Source organism: Rhipicephalus sanguineus, chromosome 11 (assembly GCF_013339695.2).
Source record: "Rhipicephalus sanguineus isolate Rsan-2018 chromosome 11, BIME_Rsan_1.4, whole genome shotgun sequence".
NCBI classification, from domain to species: Eukaryota; Metazoa; Arthropoda; class Arachnida; order Ixodida; family Ixodidae; genus Rhipicephalus; species Rhipicephalus sanguineus.
Genome location: NC_051186.1, coordinates 32,102,069 through 32,129,354, shown reverse-complemented (window position 1 = coordinate 32,129,354; position 27,286 = coordinate 32,102,069). Strand labels below are relative to the sequence as shown.

At 46.2% G+C, this 27,286-nt stretch overlaps 2 protein-coding genes and 3 non-coding genes across 5 annotated transcripts; 2 read left to right on the top strand and 3 right to left on the bottom strand.

Annotated features, from left to right (window-relative positions):
• The first annotated feature begins 6,183 nt into the window (after window positions 1–6,183).
• On the top strand, window positions 6,184–12,519 carry LOC125756388 (tetraspanin-3-like). Its single transcript, XM_049411086.1, has 2 exons — window positions 6,184–6,420; window positions 12,085–12,519. The coding sequence occupies exons 1-2, from the start codon at window positions 6,274–6,276 to the stop codon at window positions 12,517–12,519; spliced, it is 582 nt and encodes a 193-aa protein (XP_049267043.1). The 5' UTR covers window positions 6,184–6,273.
• A 1,694-nt stretch (window positions 12,520–14,213) lies between these two features.
• On the bottom strand, window positions 14,214–14,285 carry Trnaq-cug (transfer RNA glutamine (anticodon CUG)). The gene has a single exon. It is a non-coding gene; the product is annotated as a tRNA-Gln (tRNA).
• Window positions 14,286–14,292: 7 nt separating this feature from the next.
• Window positions 14,293–14,364, bottom strand: Trnae-cuc (transfer RNA glutamic acid (anticodon CUC)). The gene has a single exon. It is a non-coding gene; the product is annotated as a tRNA-Glu (tRNA).
• Window positions 14,365–15,036: 672 nt separating this feature from the next.
• Window positions 15,037–15,108, bottom strand: Trnag-ucc (transfer RNA glycine (anticodon UCC)). Its single transcript has one exon. It is a non-coding gene; the product is annotated as a tRNA-Gly (tRNA).
• A 377-nt stretch (window positions 15,109–15,485) lies between these two features.
• LOC119373512 (activator of 90 kDa heat shock protein ATPase homolog 1) lies at window positions 15,486–25,307 on the top strand. The gene is made up of 8 exons (XM_037643560.2): window positions 15,486–15,760; window positions 15,950–16,029; window positions 20,027–20,223; window positions 21,972–22,092; window positions 22,257–22,348; window positions 23,064–23,189; window positions 24,053–24,154; window positions 24,265–25,307. The coding sequence occupies exons 1-8, from the start codon at window positions 15,681–15,683 to the stop codon at window positions 24,487–24,489; spliced, it is 1,023 nt and encodes a 340-aa protein (XP_037499488.1). The 5' UTR covers window positions 15,486–15,680; the 3' UTR covers window positions 24,490–25,307.
• Window positions 25,308–27,286: the final 1,979 nt, after the last annotated feature.

Below are 27,286 nucleotides of genomic sequence, written 5' to 3'. Positions count from 1 at the left end.
CTTTCTTCTTTCTATTTTTTTTACTTTTTTTTATTAATAAGCATTCTTCATGTTACCATCGAAATGATATAACACGCAGTCTTGGCCAACACCTCAGAGTGGGTATGTGTCATAGTCTTGAGGATACAAACTTCTTCGAATGCAACATCAGGCAGCATCGGCTGCCATTATCGTTAAAAACCTACGTGACCATTACCCTTCTCTTTGAACAATGACGGCACAGTCCGACTCACTAAAAGTATGGAGTAGATTTTGCGCCCCCCTCTTAACTGATTAGGGGGGGGGGAGCTGCCCCCTTACCCCCCACCCTGCCCGTGCGCACGCCTATGATGGCTACGCTCAAGCGATCATTTCATTAATCCTAATTATCCTTCATATTCTGCTTCATCAACATATACATACTTACCGAGCTAATATACCATCGATAGCAGTCCCTGAGAAAAAACGAATAACTCGAAAAAATGTGGACGAAAGACAAACTTGACCGAAAAATAAGCACTCGAGATTGTAAATGCGTCGTATACGTATTTGCGAAATCTCAAATAAGCCTTTCAATTGTTGATATGAAGCTCACGTCGTCGGAAACAATCGCTTCCGTTGTCCTTTAAATGTGTGCATCTATTTCCGGCGTGCAGTCATGCGTACTTTTTGATCTAGCACCATTATTGCTTAGCCATACTAGCTCTTATTTAATAGCAAAGCCCATATGTGGGGAAGGAGCGGTCAATAAGCGCTTGCGATGCAGGGGCCTATTTTCTCGGGCGGATTAACGCAATGGTGGCCCGCCTGGCGCTGTTTCCACGAAGCTGCATGCATTTTTTGTTGTTTTCTCTCCCCCTTTTTTAAAGAGAAACAATGTACAGAATAAGCCTCGCGCACCCGTCCGGGCGGTGTGCTGTAGTATGCAAGGGTGAGATTAAGGACGACACGGGCAGGGTCACTTGAGTTCAACGCGAACCGACGCCTTGTGTGTGCTCTGCCTCAAACAGTTGAGTGCAGCGTTGCGCAAGACAGAGCTTAGCGCGCCATCTATAGTCTGACGCTGAGTTCGTCAAAATCCTTCTGTTTTTTAATGAGTCGGGGGCAACCTGTAGTCTTGACCAATCATAGCCAAACGCACCTTAGCCTCGGAAAGAAAGTCACTTCACTGTGGTGTGTGCTGCGATATTAACATGGAATATCACCAACTCGCCCGACTACCGGCCTTTTGTTTGTTTGTTTTTGTTAAATAAGACTCCCTCTTGGGGAAGTTGGTGATATTTGGAAAACACGATTTGAAAACAGATGAACTAGGTGTGTCTTTGTGTTTCTCCCTTGCACAAATTTAAATTATGTTTTCCAACTTTGTTTCTACTGCACGCCAGGCACGTAGGCAGGGCCCCCTCCCCCCGAAATTCGTCCAGCCTTCTATATTCCTGGGCAACTTTTTTTTTCTTTTTGCCATGGAAAGACTTTATTTCGAACAATTAAGCTTTGCCCCCCCCCCCCCTTCTCCCGAAAAAAAATCCTGGCTACGTGCCTGATTGCAGCATTATGCTGGACTGCGCTAATTCATGCCTCTTGAAGGAGGTGAAAGGGAAACATTTTGAACCACCTGTTTGTAGCGCGAACCTATAGGAAGAAATTCAATACGGATTTGTCAAAGAGAAAGCTACTTAGCCAACGAAAGATGCTGGCCAAGACGACAAAGGTCTCGCTCGATTACAGTCGAAAATAGTATGCAGTAGATTACGAAAAAAAATCGTTATTTCTCCATTTCTGCTTTTTTAGTTATTTATTTAGGAGCACGAACCAAAGTTACGGTGTAATAGCGGCTAAAGTGACGATCATCTAGTAATTCAAACTAGGGGATGAAATAAGATAGATAGATAGATAGATAGATAGATAGATAGATAGATAGATAGATAGATAGATAGATAGATAGATAGATAGATAGATAGATAGATAGATAGATAGATAGATAGATAGATAGATAGATAGATAGATAGATAGATAGATAGATAGATAGATAGATAGATAGATAGATAGATAGATAGATAGATAGATAGATAGATAGATAGATAGATAGATAGATAGATAGATAGATAGATAGATAGATAGATAGATCATGGGAGGGTAAGAGCATTTGACGAATATGACTGTTGGGTCATGATCAATCAATCAATCAACTTTATTTTTGTCCATTTCAAAATAGACAAAGGAGCGGCGAATAAAAACTGTCTTTCGGCAGCTTGACGAGCCCGCCGCCCCCATTACAAGGCTGCAGCACACAGACAGTTGTGTTTAACACTATAATTGAAACATGAATAGCAAATATGAATAGCATTCCTGTCGCGTACGTCGTGAAACCCTTTCCTCCGGACACGTGTGGCACATACCCGTTTACCACGGGCCGCGGTGCACGGGTATGCGCCACAGGTGATTGACAGTTTATATCTACCCGGGACCGGCAAGAACAGACATTGTTAATTTAAATGTGAGAGCGTTAAGAAAAACCGACATCGGCAGCGTTGTTGACCCGACAAATGGAAAGAATAAAAATGAGGATCCTAACAGGAATCGAGCCCAAGCATTTTGTGTGGCAGTCAGGTACTCTACCACAGAGCCACGCCAAATCTACGAACTGGTTTGGAAAAAGAGCCTATGCAGGCGTAATGTCAGTGCAACGTCAACTGTGGTTGTGATGCTGGCTATCTAATTTTGCCAGAAAGCAATAAACACTACATATGTACTCCTACGATACAGGCGTCATGTCAGAATAACGTCTGTAGTTCCAGTGTGGGCTCCGCTTTTATAGCAGTGTAATAAACATTACATTTGTATTCTTACGATTCAGCAAGCTATATTGAACCATTGCTCGACCCCGGACGAATACATTAACGAAAGTTACGTATGACATTCACACGATTGCACCATATAGAGCACTTAGTTTCAATAATACTAACGTACATGTACTCTAACGTGAAGGCTGACGTTACGTCGCACCATAAGTTACCCTATAAACGCCAGTGTTGTCGACGTGCCTAGTAAGCCCACGATGTGCACACAGCTACTACACTTACAACAACACGTCGATCCACGTCGTAACGCTTGGCTCAAAGCCATAAAATACAGCATAGAAGTACTCGCTGACTGCTTCGCGTGAAACCGATTCCCACAACGCGTGGGATCTGCCGAATTTTTTTCGCATGCGGTTTTTTATTTTTGTTTTCTTAATTTTTGTTCTTTTGAGTTGACGGAACAGACAGTTTGACAGGAGGTCATAACTTATGATATTGTCCCGTTCATCATCAATGTCATAATCATCAACGTCATTCTCATGTTCCGTGAGTGACAATGACCTCTCTCGCTGCGATGCCAGCAATCTCCAATTTGTGCCAGCCGACTCAATCGTACGCTTGCAAGTTCTCATGACACCCTCTAATCATGAGCCCTGATTATTTCCTCGTCTCGCTTGACACCCGTTCTGTTACTCTGTTACCCAAATGCGTTGCACTTAATGTCACTGTGTATTTATACCCAGCTATAGCCACATCAGCGGATAACGAATTGCCTTCAATCTAACGACTCTGCGAGCCAACTTGTAGTTATCCCTTGTGTGTGCGTGTGTGTGAGAGAGAGACAGAGAGAGAGGGAGAGATCATTGTACACACCATTATTATCAGCGCCATGAAACTAGCAAGCCGGGCGACAAACCAGACCATAACATCTTGAGCATGTTACTAAACCTTGTTTCTCTTTCCGTTAAAATTACGAGCGGTTATCGCACAAGTTCACTGCAGCCGTGACGCGGTCGTGGATTCGTACAGCCTCCGCTGTACTGCACAGATTTATTTAGGGCCGAGTTGTGTGCACACGTGTACGGCGGCGCACACTTGACTGAAGCCACGCGCCCGGCAATACGCATACGTTGCGTTCCCCGGGGGCGTTCTTCCTGTCTCTTCCCACAATAGCCGCCCACGTAGTTCAGCGCGGATGTGTCGGACGGAAGGAATCCACGCTTGCCGACGCCGGTTCTTGGTGCAGTTGGTTCTGCCCGATCTCAACGTCGTGTATCCACAGGCCGGCGCACAGAGCGGGGGGAGGGGGGGCGGTTACGTCGGCTATATATATATATATATATATATATATATATATATATATATATATATATATATATATATATATATATATATATATATATATATATGAGGCAGGCCCGTAGCCAGGGGGGGGCAGCCCCCCCCCCCCGAAATATTTATGATACATGGTGTTTTACCGAAAATAAATAATGAAAATCTGCGTTTTTCTCAAATATAGTCAAGGCTTTCAGCAAGTGCCCCCCCCCCCCCCGAAAAAAATTCCTGGCTACGGGCCTGATATGAGGGTGTAGTGTAGTGTGCACAACTGACGAAACCAACAGACAGTTACGCCAAGGAAAGCATAGCGGACATTTTTTGTTGTGCTTAACTGTAGTAGCCACCCTAACTGTAGTGTAATGATTTTGACTTAACACCCTTTCCATCGGTGGTTTCAGAGCCCACCGACAGAAAGGGCTTAACTGTCTGTTAGCTGTAAACACACACACACACACACACACACACACACACACACACACACACACACACACACACACACACACACACACACACACACACACACACACACACACACACACACACACCATTCCCTTCGTTCTGTATACATACAGTGCATGCGACCTCGGACAACCTTCGCTGCTGCGTTCCCCCATGCGATGCCACCGTGGGTGCGAGACGACGCTCGCTGTTAACTGATTGGGATAAAATATCTGCGGCCACATCTAGCGCAGTCGCGTGAGGACGTTATATATGCGCGCGCGACGGTTTCGCCGCACAGCTATGGCGTCCATGTGCCAAAGGGCCCCTGCCTCGATGCATCGGCCTTCGGCATTTTTTGTTTATTTTTTCGTTTTATTGCGATACGTGTTTTCCTGCGCTATCGGCGATCGGTTGTTTGCTCCTCGTTCCCCTTTTTGTTCAGCTTCGATTCGTTTGTCACTATTTCGCTTGAGCGTTCATGAGCATCGGATCATACGTCAAGCGAACGCGGCGCCACTGTTATGCTCACTACAAACGAAGGCTTATCGGTACATTTTAGGTCAGAAAAAATTTTAGGTCAGAAAAAGATTATAATAGAAAATGTGTACTGTACTTCAACACTGATATAGCGAGTATTAACCTCGTGCACCAGTAAAGGTCACGAGATCGCCATCATATCCTTCTTCGCTTTTTTGTCGCGTGAGACGCTAGAAGTGACTCTAGTGAATAAATACGAATATAAATCCGCGTCTAATGAGAAAGAACAGTGCTCGTTTTAGCCAATACGATATACAACCTTTCCATTAGTGGGGTTACCTAAATTCGAGTTCTGAGCGGTTGCATGTCCCTTTAAGGGATCTGCAAGAGTCCATGCTTGCATCCGTACTTTTTGATATATCCGTAGAGTCGTAAATTTTGTCACTTCAAGTCAACTCTGCACAGGTTCTCGCTCTGAAAAGCTCAGTGTCCGCTATGCATTTGCCTAAGATGACTCGAAGGCGAAAGCCATCTTCTTTTTCTTCTCTGTCGATTCTATCGATCCCCCCGGCCCCGAAAGCTTTCAGCACTCGGTTTTGCACTGCCTCCGAGACCGCAGTCATTGCAAGCTTACTGCTCCTCAAGCGCCTCCACGATTGGCCCTCCTATCACCAAGTGACGATTCTATGTGATGATGTGACGTCACAGTGACATCACTATGACGTGACGAAGAACACTCGACAAGCGGACTTGTCTTCGTCAAGGCCTTGAAGAAGACAAGTCCGCTCGTAGAAACGTCGGCTCCAGCGGCACCCCGTGTCCACGAGTTTTTCATCTCGTCTAGCTTTCATCGTCCCCTGAACTTCTGCTTTTTTCATAATGACGTCACAAATGTTCGCGATGTGTGACGTCGGGATGACGTCATCACATGGTGATGATTTTCTGCATTACTCGTGATGTCGCCGACGGTCACTTTTCGTATATTTGATGAGGCATCTAAGGCCTTAAAACCAAAGGATTAATTTGTATGCTGGCCCACCAGACGAACATACGTGCGATAAGTCATGGTCAGAGTATCTCGGCGTAGCCTGGAACATCTGGAAAACAACCCACGTAGTGGGTTGTTTTCCAGATGTACAAACGTAGTGGGTAATCGCCATGGAACGAGAAGCGAGCAAGGCGGTTGCCCATTGAACCGACGCGTCCAGCAGCCGCCGTGCCTCGGGCGCCCAGAGCCATGCGGCTCGTCCTGGCCAACGGGCTCTTCTGGGGCAACGCCCTGGTCGCCACCCTGGCCGTGGGTATCACGCTGCTCGGCGCCAGCTTCGGAGTCCGATGGAAGAGGCACATCCTCGCCCTCATGCCAGGACACCACCTCTCACTGGTAAGGAAAAAAAGGGGGAGAGCTTCTATTGGCTTTTGTCTACTGAGTCTCCGGTGCAAAGAACAGTAACAGCTGCAAAAAGAAGGATCGCACGAGGTTGTCACGTGAGCGCCATACACTGATATGATGTAGCGTGTTTCCATATGATTTAACGCGCATTAGCCTTCAGGTCGCCGTCACATGCGGGAAAGTCACGAGTCGCGCATCACGTCACACCGCCGCCGTAACACTTTATTGAAAGGTTTTCTTCTGCCGGGCGTTGCACCAGCATCGCTATTTTGATAGCGTCAATGATTGGCCCAGGGGCGTAACCAGAAATTTTTTTCGGGGTGGGGGGGGGGGCGGTTCAACCATACTTTATGTATGTGCGTGCGTGAGTTTGTATGTGTGCGTGTATATATACACAAGCAAAACTGAAAATTTTCGGGGGGTGGGGTTGAACCCCCCAACCCCCCCTTGGCTACGCCCTGGATTGGCCCGTGTCACTAGGGGGGAGGGGGGGAGTAACGTAGCCAGTTCTTTTGCTGGGGGTGGGGTCAACCATACTTTATGTATGTTCGTGCGTGCGTTTGTAGTATGCGTGTATATATACACAAATTACACATGCAAAATTGAAAAATTTTGGGGGTGCCCCCCGCCGGCTACGCCACTGCTTGTACGTATACTTCTTTACGTTACCGTGCTACCGGATACCGGATGGAATCTACGCATGCGCGAACCTTTACGAAACGTAAACTACTCGTCGGATAGGCTTTGCGTTTACGACCTTTCTTGCAAATTCACCTTCGTTCGTGGCTACTCGCGACATCCGCTTTGCGGACAGTCCAGGGCCGAGTCAAAATAAGCCGAAGTGCGAGCGCCACTTACGATCGCCTTGTTTCAGCCGGATTACCGAGGCTAGAGCGATCTAAAATACCGAATCCGCAAACGCTAAAGCCCTTACTGGATGGATGGATGGATGCTATGAGCGTCCCCTTTATAACGGGGTGGTGACAAGTGTGCCACCAGGCTCGACAAAAAAAAAAAAGACCTTTACTCTTCTTTTTCTTAGCGTATAGTGTCTTTACTTCAATTAAATCTATTTTACTCCAGAAGAAAAAAAAAAACAACTTAAGTTTTCAGCTCCGTTCTCTGCCCTTTACGGCAGAATGTCCTTATTTTTTTCCCCAATATTTTTGTTCTTTCTCTCTAGTTTTCTGCCACCAATACTCTAACCGTCTCTTACTTATTTCAATCGCGGGTGTGTTCAGCTTTCCATTGTCTCTAAAACCCAAGGCGTCATGTAGGCTCGTGCCCAAACGTACACCTGGGTGGATGTCTCCATATTCAATCAGAACATGTTCCGCCGTTTCCTGATCTTCCCCGCAGCACGCGCATTGTTCTTCTTCTTTACTGAACCTCGCTTTATAACTACCCGTTCTAAGGCAACCCGATCTCGCTTCAAACAGTAAAGCGCTTCCCATTGAATTGTCGTAAAATGCCTCCCTCCTTATTTCATTTTTGCCCTTTCGGTAGTTACTCAAAGCCGGTTTTACTGATGATGATGATAATGATGATGATGATGATTTGTGGCCGTACCCTTTAGATCGGGTGGATGCATGATCGCGTCCTAGCCGGAGAAGAAAAAGAGAAAAAAAAAGGAAAAAAGAAGAAAATGCAGGAAAGCTAAGACAGAACGGAGCGGAGATTGCAGTCATCGTCTCACTAATGTCCACCACTTTCGTAGACGGGCCTTCGCAACCGATACTGCATTGTAGCGTCTGTCCTCAGATGACTCAAATCCAAGTGCCAGTGGGAGCTTGGTGCCCTGTGTTGGTCGTGGCGTCAGTTGCGTCGGATAGGCTGGATAGGGGACGCCATTTAGCGGGGCCAAGGTGAACCAGGCAGACTCAAAATTTTTATTGCAGAAACATCGGGCATTCTACTTCCAGTGTAAATGCCTTGCAGCGGCATAACTACGAATGAGTTGCCTTTTTAATCATTTTTTTTTCTCAAAAACACTAGGCGAAAACAAACGTATGAATGAGTTGCCTTTTTAATCATTTTTCCCTCAAAACACTAGGCGAAAACAAACGTACGAATGAGTTGCCTTTTTAATGATTTTTTCCCTCAAAAACACTAGGCGAAAACAAACGTGTCCATGACTGTGGTTGCACGAAGCGTCACAAGATGTCGACACCATCGGCGTATACCGGGAGATTCTGCAAACACTAAAAACCTCATTTATGATTTTGCCGCAACGGTAATTCAATATTATCTAAATTAAACGTAGTTTAAATGCAGTTATAATCACCATTTAGCGGTTTGCGCGAACGTACGTACCTGAAGGTTTACGTTTGGGTAGCTGAAATTAAACTCGAGTTCCCGTAACACGGTAAACGTAATCCGGTATTACGGTAACGTTAAAAAGAGACTCCGTAGTGGAGGGCTCCAAAAATTTAGACCATCTGGTGTTCTTTAACGTGCACTGAAATCGTACAGTACACGGTCCTCTGGCATTTCAACTCGAAATGCGACCGCCGCGGCCGGGATCGAACCCGCGACCTTCTGTCAGCAGCCGAGCACCATAACCACTGCTCCACCGCGGCGGACGCGTGACCATCCCTAAAGTGCACTGCCGAAGCAGCGATGTCAACCTTTGTACTGTCGTGCAACAGTCAAGAAGAAGCCCCCCAAAAAAGGCAGTTCAGGGAAAATATGGATGCTTGAAGACGATGAAAAATTTTTGAACACGGGGTTGCCGCTATAGCCGACGTTTCGACAGGCGGACTTGTATTCTTCAAGGCTGTAACACTCCTTGAAGTTCCATCCTTGAAGAAGACAAGTCCGCCTGTCGGAATGTCGGCTTCGGTCCGTAAACGCATTGCACAGCTCGAGCGGGACATCGAGCAATACTCACAGCAACTAAGCCAGAAACACTAGCATCAGCTTTGCGAGCGCCTCAACGGGCAGCTAGGGTGTAAAAATACGTGGTTCTTGCTTAAACGTCTAATTGATCCTGACCACACTGAAACGGCGTCGCAGGAAGACCTTCAGCGGATTGTACCCTCCTTTCCGGGAGATAACGATGCAGTTACTAAAGAACTTAAAGCACCTGCCACTTACATAGGAAAAAACAACGAAGAATTAGAGGAATTACGGAGTCTGAGGTTCGAGCGGTTCTAATGAAAATCAAAACCACGTCAGCCGCTGGTGAGGACCACGTCATCAATAAAATGCTACGCAATCTAGATGACCCCTCGGTAACGGAGATCATTGAATTTATTACCCACTGAAAAGAGGGCCCCGTATACCAACCAGCTGAAGCATGCCAAAGTAATTTTTATACCCAAACCAGGTAAAAAGTTGCAATTGGAAAATATCCGCCCCATTTCTTTTCATTATGCCTTGGCAATTTGGAGCATGCAATTTTAAACAGACTCAGCGAGTACTCAGAGAGAGAGAGAGAGAGGCTTTTCCCCCACACAATGATCGGATTCAGGCCAAATATGTCTACGCAAGATTTCGTGCGGCAGACACAACGTGATAATCTCGATCTATGTCCCATATTAGAGCCACGCGCACCATTCTTGGGCTGGACGTGAACAAGGCTTTCGACAATGGGTCCCATGCGTCGATCCTTGCCAATCTGACCCAAATGAATGTAGGCAAGCGCACTCATGCATTGCCAGTTTTCTTAAGGATAGAACTGCGGAGATCCGTTTGGGCGACATCAGAAGCGGATCTTTTCGTTTAACCAGGGGCACTCCTGCAGGGCGCAGTGCTTTCCCCCTTCCTATTTAACGATGCGAGCTCAGCCTCTCTTACTGGAGAGGATTCTTCACATAAAGCATTCCATCCACGCGGACGACATCACCATCTGGACCAACAGTGGCTCGGATGGTGAGATCGCAGACGTACAGGAGGCCGTAGACACAGTACAAAATTTTGTTGAGCAAAACGGTCTTGTGTGCTCAAAAAATCTGAACTTCTAGTAATTAGAAATAAATCTCACAAACCCGGCGGGGCTGCAGGGGACTCGGCTTCTCCTATTTGCGTGGATATGGAAGACAGACCGGTCCGACCTGTTTTAACGATCCGAGTGCTGGGAATGTTAGTACAGCACAACACACATAATTCAGAAGCAACAGCGCACCTGCAAGCCACGGCCTGACAAATATGTGGCCTGCTAAGGCGCACAGCCACGCGACATCATGAGGCAGACCTATGCAGGCTGACCGAAGCTTTCCTGATCAGCCGCATTGTATACTCCTTCCCATACTATCACCTCCGACTCTGTGATAAGGAAAAAAAATAAATAGTATAATTCGCGTGGCATACAAATCGGCCCTAGGGCTCCCTAGATAAGCAAACTCCGAGCGATTACTAGAATTAGGCATACATAACACCCTCGATGAACTCGTTGAGGCACATGAATATGCGTAGCTAGCCCGTCTGTCAAGTACCTATGGTAGAGGTGTCCTAGACAGACTAGGCATAAACCCTGTTAAGGGCCGAAACAGACTGTACGATTTTCCATGCGATGTGCCGGCCGACGCGGTGGTGGGAGAGAGGGAATGGTGGCTGTCCGATGTTATGAAAGGTCACCATTCCGGTTTCCCCACGGCGTTTCGGACGTCGCATCGCATGGAAAATCGTACCGTCTGTCTCGCCCTTTATGGACTCGGCGGTGCGTACCACGCTACCACATGCGATCAGACGTCAGTTCGTGGTGAAGCCCATAGGCGTGCGCACAGGGGGGTGGCCGCCCCCCTAGTCACCTGAGGACAGGGGGGCGCAAAGTCTGCCCCATATATTGGCTCAATAGGGAGGGGGGCCGCGATGAACTTTCGCCCCCCCCCCCACCCTCCTGAATTTGAACCCTGCGCACGCCTATGGTGAAGCAGCCTCTTCCCAAGAACGTGCTGGGCAGACATGCTGGAAGGCGGTCTGCCAGAACAAAAGACCTTTATGAAAAGTACAAAAACAACCAATTCGTCGCGTGCGTGGACGCGGCCAAGAGGTAGATGTTCTCTGACGCGGCCAAACAAAATGGCCAGTGGTATATCCGTAATTGTGGTGACCGGAGGGGGACAGATTATCAATACCGGCTCGGTACAGGTGCCCTCCACCAAGCTGAAGAGACCGCTATTGCTTGGGCCATGACGAGCGCCTCCGCTCGAACGATCGACTCGGAGAGAGCCATCATTAATCTCTCGAAAGAGAACATAAACATCCGAGTGGCGAAGATTCCAAGAAACTGCCAGAGTGACAAAATTGTTGAATTAGTATGGGTCCCTGCACAAACCGAGAACGAGGAAGCGCACCGCGTAGCCCGAGGTCTAAGAAACCGGGAGGCGCGCCTCTCGGACCCGGTCTTTCCTGGTGAGGCACCGACTTCCTTTAATGGTATAACGAATATCTACAGAAGTGATTGGCGTGTCCTCCGCCCGATGAAAAGCTCACGATCCTCCGCCGTATTCAAACTTACTCTTTTCCTATGATAGTCATCACCGGCTGGCGCTTATGAATGCGGATGGTGCATACCGCGTACGTGACGCGATATATGACCTTATTTGACTTGGGACTTTTTACGTGAGTGACATCACGGCGACGGCGAACTTTCTCTCGGAATGCCGCTGTAAATGTTATCGCATGATATCTTTCACCACTTGGATCCTGCAGGTCTCCGTCTTCATAGTGGGCAGTGGCTGCGTGCTTCTCGTGGTGAGTGTGTTCGGGCTGTGCATCTCGTGGCGACTGCGCAAGCGCGACCGCGTCAAGGAGGGCGGACTGTCGGCCGAGCGCGGCGCGCGCGGCTGCGCCGTCTACAACGCCATGGCCGTGGTGGTGATCGTCAACGTAGCAGTGAGCTCGCTCATCGTGTACCGGTACGTGATGCGCGCCCGGCTGGATGTGGACGAGGACCTCAAGTACGCCATGTACCAGTACTTCGTGGACGCCTCGTCGCGCGACAAGCTCGACAACCTGCACCGCGAGTTCAAGTGCTGCGGCGTCCGTAACTACACCGACTGGACTACGGCCACCACGGGCATCACCGACCAGGATGGAGGACGCAAGTGCGTCGTGCTCTGCTCCCGACTGTTTCTGCGCGGTTGAAAATATCGTCTGTACTATCAGTGTAAATGGCAAAAACTAAAAACTCCCAGGTGGGAGTATGATGTTTGACCTCTAGGTATACCCCTACTGCATGCGGACCGCCTCAACAACCTAATTATATTGAATGCAGAAATGTGACTGGAACCATGACCGCCGGACAGATTTGCCATCTGTCCCGCGTCCAAAGTTAAGAGCAAAATTTAAGCACATTTGTATATACATTCATTCCAAAAAGAGAATTAAATAAGGAGTTCACCGTGTGAAGAATATGTTATGTCACTATCAGGCCCGTAGCCAGGAAATTTTTTCGGGGGGGGGGGGGGGGGCACTTGCTGAAAACCTTCACTAAAACGCCTATTTTCATTATTTATTTTTCGTAAAACACCATGTATCATAAAAATCCCCCCCCCCCCCCCCCCAGCTACGGGCCTGGTCACTATTGAGAAAGCTACGACATGTTTAAACTATAGCTCACAATTTCAAGTCTACACTGTAACTGAGTCGACTAAGCGTGTGCGAAACTTGAAGCGAGGACACTGTGCCCTGTCGTAGGGTGTTCAGCTCGTCGGCATCGCGCTCGTTCGTGCCTCGAACATGCTGCGTGGTGGAGAGCTCTGGCAGTGCCTGCCTCAAGTACCACGAGCAGGGATGCCGAGACGTGCTCGTCGACTACCTCAACATGCTCATGCCCTCAGTGATCTTCTGCACCGTCTGCGTCACCGTCTGGCTCGTGAGTCTTTTGTGAATTAACGCTCCTCGGGCCTGATATGCATAGGCTTGCACCAGACATGCAGCAGGAAATTGGCGCCAAAAACGACATGGACGCAAACGATTTCAATCTATAAAAACGCGGTGCACCCTTTGGGCATCCTCTGGATAGTGATTGGAGGGGTGTCACTGCTCGTCACCGGCTCTAGTCGCTGCTAGAATATAATGAACACCCCCCCCCCCTTTGTCCCCGTGTCTTTTAACCCTGTGATGCCTGCGTAATGGTCAGACCTACCTATAGCTTTTTACTGTGGGCACTGAAATCCACAGTGGAGTTTTGTAGACTATACAAGGCATAACAGGATTACATTCCTTCTACTTTTTTTTTTTTTCGGTGCTGCCGTAGCTGCCGATAGTCGTGCGGCGTCCATTTCCTGCAATTCAGTGAAGTCAGATAGCTTCTGCAAGCATTGACCTTTACAGTTTGAAGCTGGTATACAGGGGGCAGAGCCAGAGAGAGAGAAAGAAGGGCTGGACTTAATTGCGTAGCACGTTGTTTCATGCCAGGTATTCATGATACAGTCGCGTTGGTCGCGTTCTAAAGGTAATCAACTCGAACTTCGCGCTTTTTGCGTTTGGATTTGGATTTATGGCCTCACTGGCCTCACCCTTTGTAACGGGCGGGCATCAACCGATGCCTGTGGCGCCATCTGTTGTCAAATGTGTGTACTAAAGCATTCCTAACGGGAGACCGAAGCAGACAGCAATTTAAATAATCGCAAATCACGCCTTGTCGTGCCCACACATTAATTAAACCATGCATTTTTATATTTTACTTGCGCAGTCAAAATGCATCGATCATGGCCGTATTTCTTAACCGGTACTACAATATAAAGACGCATAAAATGAGGGATTAACTGAAACATTTGAATTGTTGTGAGATCTCACAAGCCACGAAAAATATGTAAAGAGAGAGAAAAAAAAGCAGGTCTCACCGAGATTTGAACTCGGATCGCTGGATTCAGAGTCCAGAGTGCTAACCATTACACCATGAGACCCTAACCTTTCCGACGCCGGGAATCGAACCCGGGCCTCCTGGGTGAGAGCCAGGTATCCTAGCCACTAGACCACGCCGGAACGCGTGCCATCGCCTTGGGAACGACACATCGTGCCACAGATGCCCCAACGATTGCCCCAGCTTTTTCACTCCCGATGTTGCTATCCCCACACGTGAAACAACAATAAAAAAGGGTTTTATGCATGTGTGAGATCCTTTCTGAATGAGTGATATAGATTTCGAGGTTTCTTGAATAAAAGAGCAATACACGAAATACACTGTGTGAGTGAGTGAATGAATAGACAAATGCATGAATGGGCGCTGCATATATAAATTACATGCATGAGATATTGTTGCAGCTCTAGCTATCGTCATGGATGTTTGCACACGGACACTCCTTCGAAAGCGTTCGTTCTGCTAGTGCATGCGTATCACCTGTTCCCGAATGACCCACTTAATCATGTGCATTCATTCAAAGAGAGAACGAAATAAATTTATAAACCGACCCACATATCGTTCTTGCAGGGCACTCTGATCCTGACTGCTCATCGTCTGCGCAGAATTCTACTCGAGAATCCTCAACTCTGAAGGTGCGCCACATAAGTGCGCAAAAATGAGCTGGCTGTTTGAAATGTATTTATTTATTTTTCTTTTGCAGATTCGTGCATTCGAAGATAAGGAGGCAATAAAAAAATCGTTTGTATGCACGTGTTATGTATAATTCTAAAAAGAAGAGAAATTAAAAAAATATGTGCGACGGCCGGGAATCGAACCCGGGTCAACTGCTTGGAAGGCAGCTATGCTAACCACTATACCACCGTCGCCTACGAGAGCTAGTGGTCATTTTGACACTACATATAGATAAATATCTCATTCTCTAGCCTATTGTTCTCAGTGGTTCGCAGACACGGAGGAAGGTTCTCAGATAATAGGTTAGTTAAATTAGTTTGCATTATATTTCAAAGGCAGTAAAATTTACACGCCTTTAGATGAACTTGATAAAATTAATACAAAAACGTTGAGCAGTATGCAAAACATTGTACCGTAACACGAGTTATATATCCATTACTCGAAATTTGTATGTCATACTGCCTTAAATTAAAAAGAAAAGGTATTGATACCACAACTACGCTTCTGCGGCATTGCCAATGTTGTCACGAAAACGACGTTAGTGGCGGCGCTGCACGTCTTCCGCCCGTACTTCCGCTAGAAAGCGAGCGCCGAGCGAGATCGCGAATTTTCTAGACTCCCGCACTATCCCGCACGTTTGCAACGGCACCGAGCGCCAGCGCACGCCGTAGCACCTACCCTGCGCTGTTTTTCTAACTTAGCGAAGCTCGATTCATCGAGGAATAAAACCTTGCTCTTCGGCGCTACCGCCTGCCACTAGGAAAACATGGCCAAATGGGGCGAAGGTGACCCACGCTGGATCGTCGAAGAGAGGCCCGACGCTACCAACGTGAACAACTGGCATTGGTAAGCTTCCCACGCTGAACTTCCATTGTACCGGTACTTAGCACGAACATCCTGTAAATAATCTAGTTAAGCACACCGAAGCTTAGCGTAGAATCGGCTTCGGTGTCATGTGCGCACGGTACACACGGGTTCCACTCGCTCGAATGAATGGGAAAGTGATCGACGTCGCCGTTTTTCCCATCATTTTAGGACCGAGAAGAATGCCTCGTATTGGTCCAAGGACAAGCTAACCGAGCTCCTCACCAACATCGAAGTGAGCGACTCTAGAGGTAAGTTTTTCTTAAATGCCGTCTAATGTCCTTTTTTTCGGCAGTGCTTCTTCTGACCGGACTAAATTTTCCGAAGTGATCCGCGGCGGCACAGCGTTCGAGGCCTTGTTTTTATTTTTTACTGAGGCCTTAACTACCTACTTTGATTGCTGGATTAGTGTTGCCGAGATGACTGCTTAGACGCCACACATACTGTGTGTTTCACCCGCCACAGTGGTGTAGTGGTTATGGTGCTCGACGCTGACCCGCAGGTCGCGTGATCGAATCCTGGCCGTGGCGGCCGGGATTCGATCCCGCCGGGTCTACTTAGATTTATCTAAGTCCACTTTAAAGAACCCCAGGTGGTCGAAATTGCCGGAGCCCTCCACGAGAACGAAAAAAAAAACGATATTTTTGACCGGAACGAAAACGTAACCGAAACTATCAATCGTTCCGGAGTGAAACCGAAATTTTTTCAATCGTTTTTCGATTCATGAGAAAACTTGGCAATCCAGAAGAACTGTGGTCATGCAACGTGATCATGCATGTCTCAGGGTACAGTATTAGCGCGTACCTCAGACAGGAGTTACGAAGCAAAGATATGTTGAAATTGTGCGAAAAATGAAAACAGTGGCAACCAGAGATGTTTATACTAACGCATGTGACTTTAGCGCGCCTGTCACGCAGGCCAGCGAGGAGAGGGCATTGTGGGCGCTGAAGTTTGTTACAGCGAAAGCTGTTATGAGATCACAACGGCCGGTTTTGGCGCCATAGTTGTCCGCGCCGCCAGTGTCTGTAACCGCTATCACGTGAAATAAGAAAAAAATGAAATGAGAAAGAAATTTCTAGGATCGCATGGGATTTCAACCCGCGCTCTCTGCGTGTCAGTCGATTATTCCACCACAGTGCCATGCTGGGGCTTGTAACTCCTTCGTAAAAATACTCTATACAGGCGTCATGTCGGGCAAGGAATCGTGTTAACATATGTAATGTAGCGTGGCAGAAGAGTAAAATAACAACCTGGCGTCACACAATGCGAATTGCGCAACGAGTCAACATTAAATGCTTCCAACCCTTACAAAGGGCTCGGCCATAAATCTTCGTCGTCAGCCACAGCACAAAGTAAAAATAATGCCTTACAGATGTGAAGCGGGTGCCACGATTATCAGATGAATGACAAAAAGTAGCAATGTGGTGCTTCGCTACTTCAGAAAAATTACAATGCTTTATGGCGTAGTGGGTACCTTGCATGTGTACTTGTATTAGTTGCCCCAAGAGAGTCTACAACGGGCTCTAGAAAGGCCGCTCTTCCAGCTTTCGCTGTGACTTTGCTGCGTGTTTCGTGCAGGACTGGCGATCTTTTTATCAGCACAGCGGCCTTGCACATCGGAGGGTACGCGCTGCTTCTGAAATCGTGCTCCCTCCCTTGACACAAAGCATTGAGGTTGCTAAAAAAATCATAACTGACTTTTGAAAAAATAAATACTATGACTTTGAAGGGTGTACTGGTTTGTGCTAGTTGGTGAGAATTCGTGGTACAGTTACTTCCGCTCCTCTGAAGAACATCGGAAAAACGTCTTTTACCCCTGTCCCTTTCTTAAAGGGATACTGAGCAAAATTTTGAAAAAGCTACGAAAACACTTGCATTCGACTCGGACGACACGACTGTTCCTATAAACAGCGTTTATTTCACGTAATTTCGAGCAGTTGGCCGAATTTTTAGTGGATTGTGAGAGCGCGGCGGCTGCACGCCAGTGTGCTTGTCGACGGTCGTGACGTCGAATGCTCCAGCAAGAGGGGGGCTACCGGCACGCTCTCTCCTGCCCTGCCACCTTCCCTTTCTCCACCTCTCCTCTCAAGAACACCTTCCAGACCGTGAGAACACTTTTTGAGAGAGACGCGCGGCAGCGGGTGGCGGCTTGAGATGTCGATTGGTAAGCGATTTTGCAGCGAGCACGGTTGGCGAGTCAGTATCCGACGAGTTTCGCGTCACTTCCTCTCTAGTTCGCGGCGCGGCCGCTAGACGCGCCAATTTGCGAAAAATGCATTAAATTCATTATTTTCTGCTAGTCTCTGGCTGAAATGAAGGTTGTTTCAACAAATTTCAGCACCCAATCTTTCAATTGGGCCATTTATCTCGGCGGCGAAAATATTGTTCAGTATCCCTTTAAGAGGAGGGCGAGTAACTATATCACAAATCTAGCGTTTTTTACGATTACCTTAACTTCAAAGTTTTGCACGAAAAAAAAAAAAAATTACGAACCATTACGGAACATTTTTTTTTCATTCCGGAACAGAAACGGAACGGAACTTTTTGCGGTGGAACGAAATTAAAACCGAAACTAAAAGCATTTTGTTCTGACACCCTGCTTGCTTCTAACTGCGAAAAAAAAAATAAATAAATAAAGCGGGAAGGATCAGCACTCGTAGTGCATGCCGAGTGCTGGCACATAGAAGTAGCAGACGACGCAGGGTTCACACCGCCGTCATGAATCTATACTCATGCTCTGCACTTACAAATCTCGCCAGCAGTTGGCGCTCCGCAGACAGCCGGCTATGCACTCGCGTGTTCCTCTAAGAATGGACCATACCGTACCTTTTCTCAGAAACGAAAAACAGTATGACCGTGAAATTTTGCACGATATTCCACATGGTAGTGACATTAATACGTAGCTAAAAGAACGGGTTTTCTACCAATACGGCTTTCCAGTTGATCTTTTCTTTTTTTTTTATTTATAGCTGTCACAGTTTTCCACAGTTTTTTGTAAAGGATTGAAGCATAATCTGAGAAAATTTCGTCATAGCCGGTCAGATAGTTTTCTAGAAAAGGTGCATCAAGTTTGGAAAATTTTCAAAAAAGTGATCGTGAGAGAAACTCACTTTTATGTTTAAAAACATGCGTGGAAAGTGCTCACAACATAAACCAATGACTATGCTACAAAAGCATCCCCTGTGGGAAAATTTGTGCTCAAACATGAAAATGGCAACAAATAAAAATTTAACCAATCTAACCATATTTATTATAAAAAGTATATACACTCAAAAACAGTGGTGAGAAACATGTAAACAAACCCTTTCGCTACCATAAAAAAAGAAGAAATTTGTACCAAATTTATAAGTCCCTCATCATATCGTGGTTTTGGGACGTTAAAACCCATCAGCTTTAAATCCCCATTTATTATTATTATTATTGACCCACATCAGTGATTGCGCAGTGATTGAGACTCGTGTGTTTAAGGAAGGTTCCGGGTTCGATTCCCACCCGCATCAGCTGCTGCTTTCTTGCGCAAGTGGAAGTCGAGTGCTTTTTGCACTTCAAAATGGTTGCTTAGCTGTGCTTGTGTGTCACACATTTTGTGTCACACATTCGAGCAGTTCGCCTCGCTGTAAGTGCTCTTTGCACTTATATTTGCTGAAGCCGCAAAATTGTCATCTAAAAGTAGCACAAAGGTGCAAACTCTTTTTCAAACTTCATTACTTTCACCACCTTATCTTTCACGATACTGTCATTACCTACACAATTGATTTTCAATTTTCAGTGTCCTTGTGACCTGTCCTGGGCAGTTTATAGGGTATTTCTGTGCATGTAAGCCTGAGAGTGTTAGTCAGCGCCGCTCGTAGCCATGACAGCGAGTGTGGAACACTCCCTCCTTTTTTGTCGGCTCCCAGGCTTACACGAACAGCAATACCCGATAAAGTGGATGGGAGGACAACCGCCGCTGTAGCTCAATCGGTAGAGCATCGGACACGTTATCCAAAGGTTGCAGGTACGGTCCCTGCCGGCAGCAAGTTGTCTTTTCGTCCACTTTTATATCGTAACTGCTATACAGTAAAAAGACTACAAATAATGCCCCCTATATGTTCCTTGGCCTCATTGTCTGTTGGTTTTAACAAACGGTAAAGTGCTACTAGAATTATGACTTGGCAAGAACAGAGGACAAAGTGCTAAAAGTCTTGCTAAGTCTCTGTGACAGTTATTCTGAGTACACATTTGCCCGTGTGTAACCTGTTCCTATAGGGACCTGCAAGATCGTGGAAATGCCAAGATGCGAAGGTGAGGCCTCCGCCAACAACCGGAAGGCAAAGCTCATCTTCTTTTACGAGTGGGTCATTGAACTCAAGTGGCAGGGTGAGCCTGACGACAGCGACGAGCTCATCGAAGGAAAAGTGGAAATACCGAACCTCAGTGAAGAGCACGACCCGAGCGATGTGGACGTGAGTGGCTTTTATTGCGTGGTATGGTTTGTTTACACGGGCATACAGAGAAGCAACTAACCTTATCCCATATATGCCCGGTGTCCTACATACAGGACGCTTCTTTGATGCACTCTAACGTTGCTATTTCTTTAGCTGATGACTAGCGCCACCTACAGCACATCAAGCAGACCTCATTCTAAACATGTGCAAGCCTAGACATTGCTCGCTTTTCATGCTGCCGCGCGCCGACCGCTTTTTCCGGGCAAACGTGTGCTTTGCGTGAAAGACGTCATGGAGAGGAAGAAGTGCACGTGAAATGCCAACCGCTTTCTCCGGGCTGACGCGTGCTTTGTATGAAAAACACCATGGAGAGAAAGAAGTGCAATGTCGGTGTGCACGTGAAATGCTTCAAGGCTTACCACACCCGCAGGTAGCACCCATAATGCCCAGTGTCCAATATGTATAAGACAGCTTGAAAAACAGTGTTGCGTTTAGTACCTGGCAGTAAATAAAGAACTTGTGCTTTCTTTTGAAGGTAGAAGTACACTTTTTGTGAAAAAAAAATATTTCTTTTGTCTTTTTTTCTGAGTTTGGGGCATATATGGGTTAAGATGAGTGCATTCTCAGCAATTAATGCTTCAGTTCAGTTCTTGCATCACTTAAAGGGGCCATGACACCAAATTTTCTATCATAATCCGTGTTAAGTGGGTTAATCCTTGTGCGTTCACAAGCAAGCTGGCGAAATTTTAGTCCATTTGGTCGAGCACATAGTTTATAATTGAATATTTTTACAAAGACGCGAGCGGCCTGAGAGTCTGGCAACACTGGTGCACTCACTGGCTGTGATGTAACAAGCTGCTTGCTGTGTGAGTGTCTGTGTTCCGTCGAATGATTTTGTTCCCTGGTCAGCTGTGCGTGCACTCGAGCTATTTCAGCTGTCTTCAGCTTGGCATTGAAATTAATGATTTGCAGTGGCTGAAACTTTGGTAGAAGATAACAGCTCCGCACGCCATGGCAAAATGGCAGCCGCCGGCTGTGGGCGGGATTTATAGCCGGCGACTTCTGTGGAATTGTCAGGTGATCGTGTCATGGCCCCTTTAAGCTTGCACTGATGACATCTTAGCCGCCATGTTGGAGCACCAGCAACGTCAGAAAGCTGCATCTGTTGTGGTCAGGTGCAGTGATTGTGGAGGGTTTTGTATGGAGCACTATCAGTCTCGCAGTTCTGGATCACTTTTAATTCAGGTAGAGGTGTGCTCTGCAAGTTAACTTGTTAGGAAGAAACGGCATATCTTATGTCATGACGTTGCTTTGCACTTTCACCTCATTGTAACTGATTCGAAAGTTTAAACTAGTCTGAAATGGTTCTCACCAATATTAGCATGTAATGAATGGCCTATGACAAATGTCTGACATAGGTAAGGCATTTTTGTGTATGTAGGTTTGTCATCTAACAAGGTTGGACACCATAATAGCATTGTTTTTCATGTTGGATCAGACCTAACTCCATATTCTCCAATGAGCCTTTACGCTAGGTTCATCCTTCGCTCAACCAAATTGAGCGTGGCATTGTGGCTTGACTGCAAGTGACACTACTTCTCAAGCAGCGTTGCCGATTATTGCTAATACGCAGTCAGCCCTCCTGCCGATCAGGGACACTGCTGTCGACTTTTTCATATCAAAGCTAGTTGTAGAATACGGGAGTTCGTTTTTGAACAAGGACAAGGGAAAGGGTGGCACTTGCAAAACTGGCGTTCTTTTTTCAGGTCACGGTGTCCGTCTCGTCCAAAGGTGACAAGGCCGAAGCATTAAAGGAGCTAATGAGATCGAAGGGTACCAAAATCATCCGAGAAAGGCTAGAAACCTATATTTCGGCACTTAAAAAAGGTACGTTGCGTGCGTAGCCATTGTATGGTCAAATATTTTTTGCTTTGAAGGCAGTTTTGTGTGCCCACTAATAGCCTTGCAAATGGTCATGATCAAGCCATTCATTGCATACCTGCAGCTTTTTGCAGTTCACAATCTGACCTCTGCCTTTTTCGTTTGCGCAGAATTTTCGCAAGGCATGATCCTGCCCACGAAGAGTGATTCCATCAACCAGGTCAAGTCGACGGGCAAGACGACGGTCAACTACAAGCAAACGGTACATAGTCCCATTTAAAGGGTCTGTGATATAGTTTTCTGAAATTGTGGTTATAAGTGGTTAGGATACAACTAGGTTAAATCATTCACACAATAATTTAAATGAAACACCTTGCCATACCTGCCAGCTTTCCCGATTTGCCTGGGAGATTCTCGAATTTTGACCGATCCTACCGATTGTATGGGCACGGCCATAAATCTCCCAAAAAACAGTGCTAGTTTTAAAATTTTCTGATCACGTGTGGAATGCTTAAGCCACCTTTGCTGCAGTACACTAGTGTCCTGCAGAAAGCACTGTAATATTTGCAAGGGGATACAAACTCACACGGGGCCCTGGAAAACGATGAATTAATATGTACACCAGTGTTCTTCTGTTGCATCTATATTATGACACTTCAGAAGTAGAAACCCTGCATCAGTTCTCTATTTCTGCATAGTTACTCTCGTGTTTTTATATATGCCACACTTCATTGATTCTTTCTTATAGGCAGTGCGCAAAGTGTCCTTTTTTTTTCCTATAAAACTAGATCATTCTAGATTTTTTTTCACTTTAGACAAGCTTTTTAAAAATCTGGGTTTTTAAAAATTGCTGCCCATACTTCGTAAAAGATAATGAGTGAAGGCGTTGCAAAACTGAACATGACCCAGGCACTTAGTATTTTTGATGAGTCAAATTTGATTTGACCCTTACACTGTCTTCTATTCTGTTATTACAGCCACTAAACGGCTCGTCGGGCGACAAGGCACCCAGCCTCGTCAAGGTGGACACCACCAGCATAATGCAGGCGGAGACCTTCAAGTGCACGGCCGAAGAGCTGTACCGCGCCCTGACCGTCCAGGAGGTAAATGCGCCGGGGCCGAGTTCCTTTTGCCCATACTAAGATCGACACATTCACTATTGCATGTGTTTTATTTATCAATACGACGGTAGCTTATTGGCTGAAGTTCGAGCATTGCGTTCAAACTGTGTACAGCACTTTTTTTATTGAGATAGCAATTGTATAAACACTTAAGCCACATTTTTGCCATCATGCTCGTGTTCCATGTAAAGTCCGAATTGATAACATTGCCCCACCTGTCATATGTTCTATGTGTGAGCAAAAGCTTGTGAAGGCTGCAGACGGGTGTGGCAGAGATGAAACGCGCAGTTCGGCTCCATCGGCTGAAGGAACATGAAGGGGTGCTGGTGGAAGAAGCTGCATCGCTCAGGCAGCAACTGCAAACTTTGATCAAAAGGGTGCAGTCATGCATGCTATCTTGACAGACATCAGTAAATGGCTCCTACCCGTGTACGTGCTGTGCTTTTACCCCTTACTTTATGTTGAGGTGACGGAGAGCACAAAAACCGCTTCGCTCACTGGAGCGGCCATATTCCCTAACACCAGTGTTTTGTAGAGTTATGCGAGATCGGATGCTAATGAAGTTGACTGCTAGTCTTACTTCGTATAACATTGCAATTTTTTGCTATTGCATTCATTGCTTCGACCTTGCAGCAGAACTGTGACTTTTTTTTTTTAATTCACATTCAAGCATAGGTAGAACTGTATGCAGCACTTCTGTTTATTTCTAATATTTCTTTAAGAGCGGCTCTGTCATAGTGATACTCATTGTTATACCTAATATCTTGACGTGAATGTGTGTCATTACTCTTTAAGCGCAAGTATTGACAAAGTTTTCTTGACTGTTTTTTTCTGTGACTATGCAGATGGTGCAGGCATTCAGCCAAAGCTCGTGCGTTTTGGAGGCCCAGAACGGAGGGAGGTTTGAGCTCTTTGGGGGCAATGTCAGTGGAACGTTCGTGGAGCTAGTGAGTGTCTTCCCTTTCCTATAAGATGAGTTGGAGTGGGGCAAGAGCCAGCCGAATTGCACTGTTCGAGAGCTGTCGCACTAAAAATGGTACTCGCGCGCTTTGCGCAGGTTCCCGACAAGAAGATCCGCATGCGGTGGCGGTTCGGCAGCTGGCCCCAGGGTCACTACTCCGACGTGACCATCGATATTGAGCAGAAGTCGGACTGCACAGAGGTGACGCTGACGCAGGAGGGGGTCCCACAGGGAGAGGCCGACCGCACACGTGACGGCTGGCAGCGTCACTACTGGGACAGCATGAAGAGAACGTTTGGATTCGGAGCCATCCTGTTCTAAAGCAAAGGACTGTGAGTGTTGCGGCTGCCCCCACCAAAGGCAGGAGAAGACGTGACTCTGAAATGCTGCTGTGCACACCCCCGTCACACGGTGTGACGGATAACAACTGTGGGTGGTGGTTTCGTGTGCCGACTTGCGTAACACACTTGCGTTTGTGAAGTGTTTGGAATGGGACTTTGAAAGTACCAGACTGCCGTGACTCTTTTGTGAGGAATGGGGGGTGTTGCGGGGGCTTCTGGGTACTAATCCGCACAATTCTGCCGGTCTCCTGTTTCGCATTGCCCGCTTAGTGTTCTAGTGCACAACTGAGTCCTCTGCGTGCAGTACTGTAACAGCAACCCACTTTTTTTTTTTCTAAAACGGTGACCGCCTTGATTCATTTTCATGCCTTGTGTGCAGTTGTCAGGCTGACAATTGAATTTACATGAAGCAAATGAGTTTACACAAAGTCCAGTGATGAATTCTTATGAACTCCAAGTTCTTGCGACTAGTGTGAGTAGAAAGTTGTGAATGTTTGATTTAGCAAACATTCCGTGCTTAAAAAACAAGATTGCTTTTGCAGTAAGACTTTGCAACAAAGTGACATCCGGTGTGATTAAAAACATCTCATGAGAACTGCTTTTCATACTTTTCATGCATGTTATCAATCTTCCAGAATGTGCAGCCTGTGCAACTCTGCTAAATACCCACAAAAAAAAGGCAGGAAACTTCATTTTGCTTATTCAGACTCGCTGTCTCTTCATTTGGAGCCTGTGCTACTGTGGTGATACTCCAAGACATTTGTATGGAAAGTGTTGTTGGAAGCTGTAAATAAAAACAACTCAAATATGAGGCTGTTTTTTTTTGTCCACTTCATTTCAATTTGTCATAACTGCTTCACCACAATTAAAAACAGATAATGTCCCGTATGTTTTCCCTCGAAGGATTTCCCTTCTTCGTCGTTTCATAAACATTTTGTGCTACTTTGCATCAGAGTGGAATGCGATGGGGTTACTTAGCCCCGTTTGCATTGCCTTTTCATTCGCTTGCCGTGCTTCAGTTCTTGGTGAACACCTCAACAGTGCTGCAAGGAAGGAATGTCTATGCATGTGACATTGGTCTTTGTGAAGTCTCCTACGGCATGTTCTGCGATACATTTGCAAAGTATCCACAATGTGTCTGTAATGCGATGTGTGCATTCACATAGGTGCACATTTTTTTGATGCTGTGGCTGATATTGATGATTATGAATTATGGCTGAGCCTTTTACATAATGGTTGGGGTGCTTTAAACCACCCACTCGTCATACAATCTACATGGTGTGACACCTGGTGAGATTCTGTGCCTCTGCTACACAACCTCGCTCAATGTGACGCCTGTAAAAGGTTTTTTTTCCAAAGCAGCTTCAAGCACTTTGGAATAGAAAAGTGCTTGAAGCTGGTCTGTGGTTGAATAGTACTTCAGTGGTTCCAGCTCTGTAGCTGAATACTTGAGTGCCACACAGAATGTCTGGGTGTTATCTCTGCTCAAAAGCCCGATTTTTATTTGTTACATCCACTGAGGTTTTTTGCTGATGGACTATACCGGAACTTCTGCTACATGGGTTTCTTAAAATGCAGCCATTAAATCTGATATTCATTGTGAGCATATGATCATTGCTTGCCAATACTGACAACACGGAATTTAGATTTGCTTATATTCGCTAATTAAATACATCTATATTCAAACTGTATTTGTGAAAGTGGCACAATGCCACGTGACTTTCTCTTTAATGGTGCTTCTTAAGTATACAAATATTGCTGCTCTCGTGATGGAAGCAGTGTGTGATGCTGCTGAATTCTTGGGGTTTAGGTGCGAAAACCACAACCTGGTTACAAGGCACACTGTGCTTTGGATTGGTTTTGACCACCTTAGGTTTTTTTAAAGTGCACCTGAATTTAAGTACCGGAGCGTTTTTGCATTTTGCTTCCATTGAAATGCGGCCACTGAGATGGGATAAAACCCACAACGTTGAGCACAGTGCCATAGCCACTAAGCTGTCACAGTAGCTGCTGTTATGTCAGCAACAAATGTACAGAACCTGCGTAAAAACTTTCACCGATGCAACACCATTGCATGCAGCTTGCTAATGAACAAATGCAGATTGAAGATGAAGACAAACACACTGCTGACTGCTGCAGTGTATTCATATTTCTGTTCCCAGCTTTTTCTGCTGTGCCTGTTTTCTTGCCACCAAGAAAAATGGTTCACCACTATTTGCCATCACTTGAGTATCGCATGGTTTTTTTACCATCTTTTATTACTTGTTCACTTTTTTACCATTCGTGACGACGCCAGCTACACCAAATATATCGACTCTGCTTGCCTCCAAATTACATAACACGCTCTTCATAGAAGGCTGATAACATTTCCTTCGCTGCAACATCGCACCAAGAAGTTATTTTAACTGGCTGACAAGTTCTCCTTGAGTTGAGAAAAAGTGCACTTTCCACAGCATTTTCAAATTGGCAAGACAGATGTTTATGTGGGGTTGAGAGAGCACCTCATCTCTAGATTGTTCTGCAGTACAAAGGCACACGCTAGTCACTCTGCCAGGCTATTTGTTTGCACTGTTCAGAATCCTGAAGTTTGACAGAGTAGTTATTGGTGCGCAGCTGTAGTAGTTTGTTATCTACAGCATGCAGGTGCATCTGAAGTAAACTATATTTATAGCGACATTGACCTGAGCTGATGATAAAAAAACATAGGCGTGCTAACATGGACACAAGAGAAGAGAACAAGACAATACAAACGGCATTTGTGTTGTCTCCCCAAATCG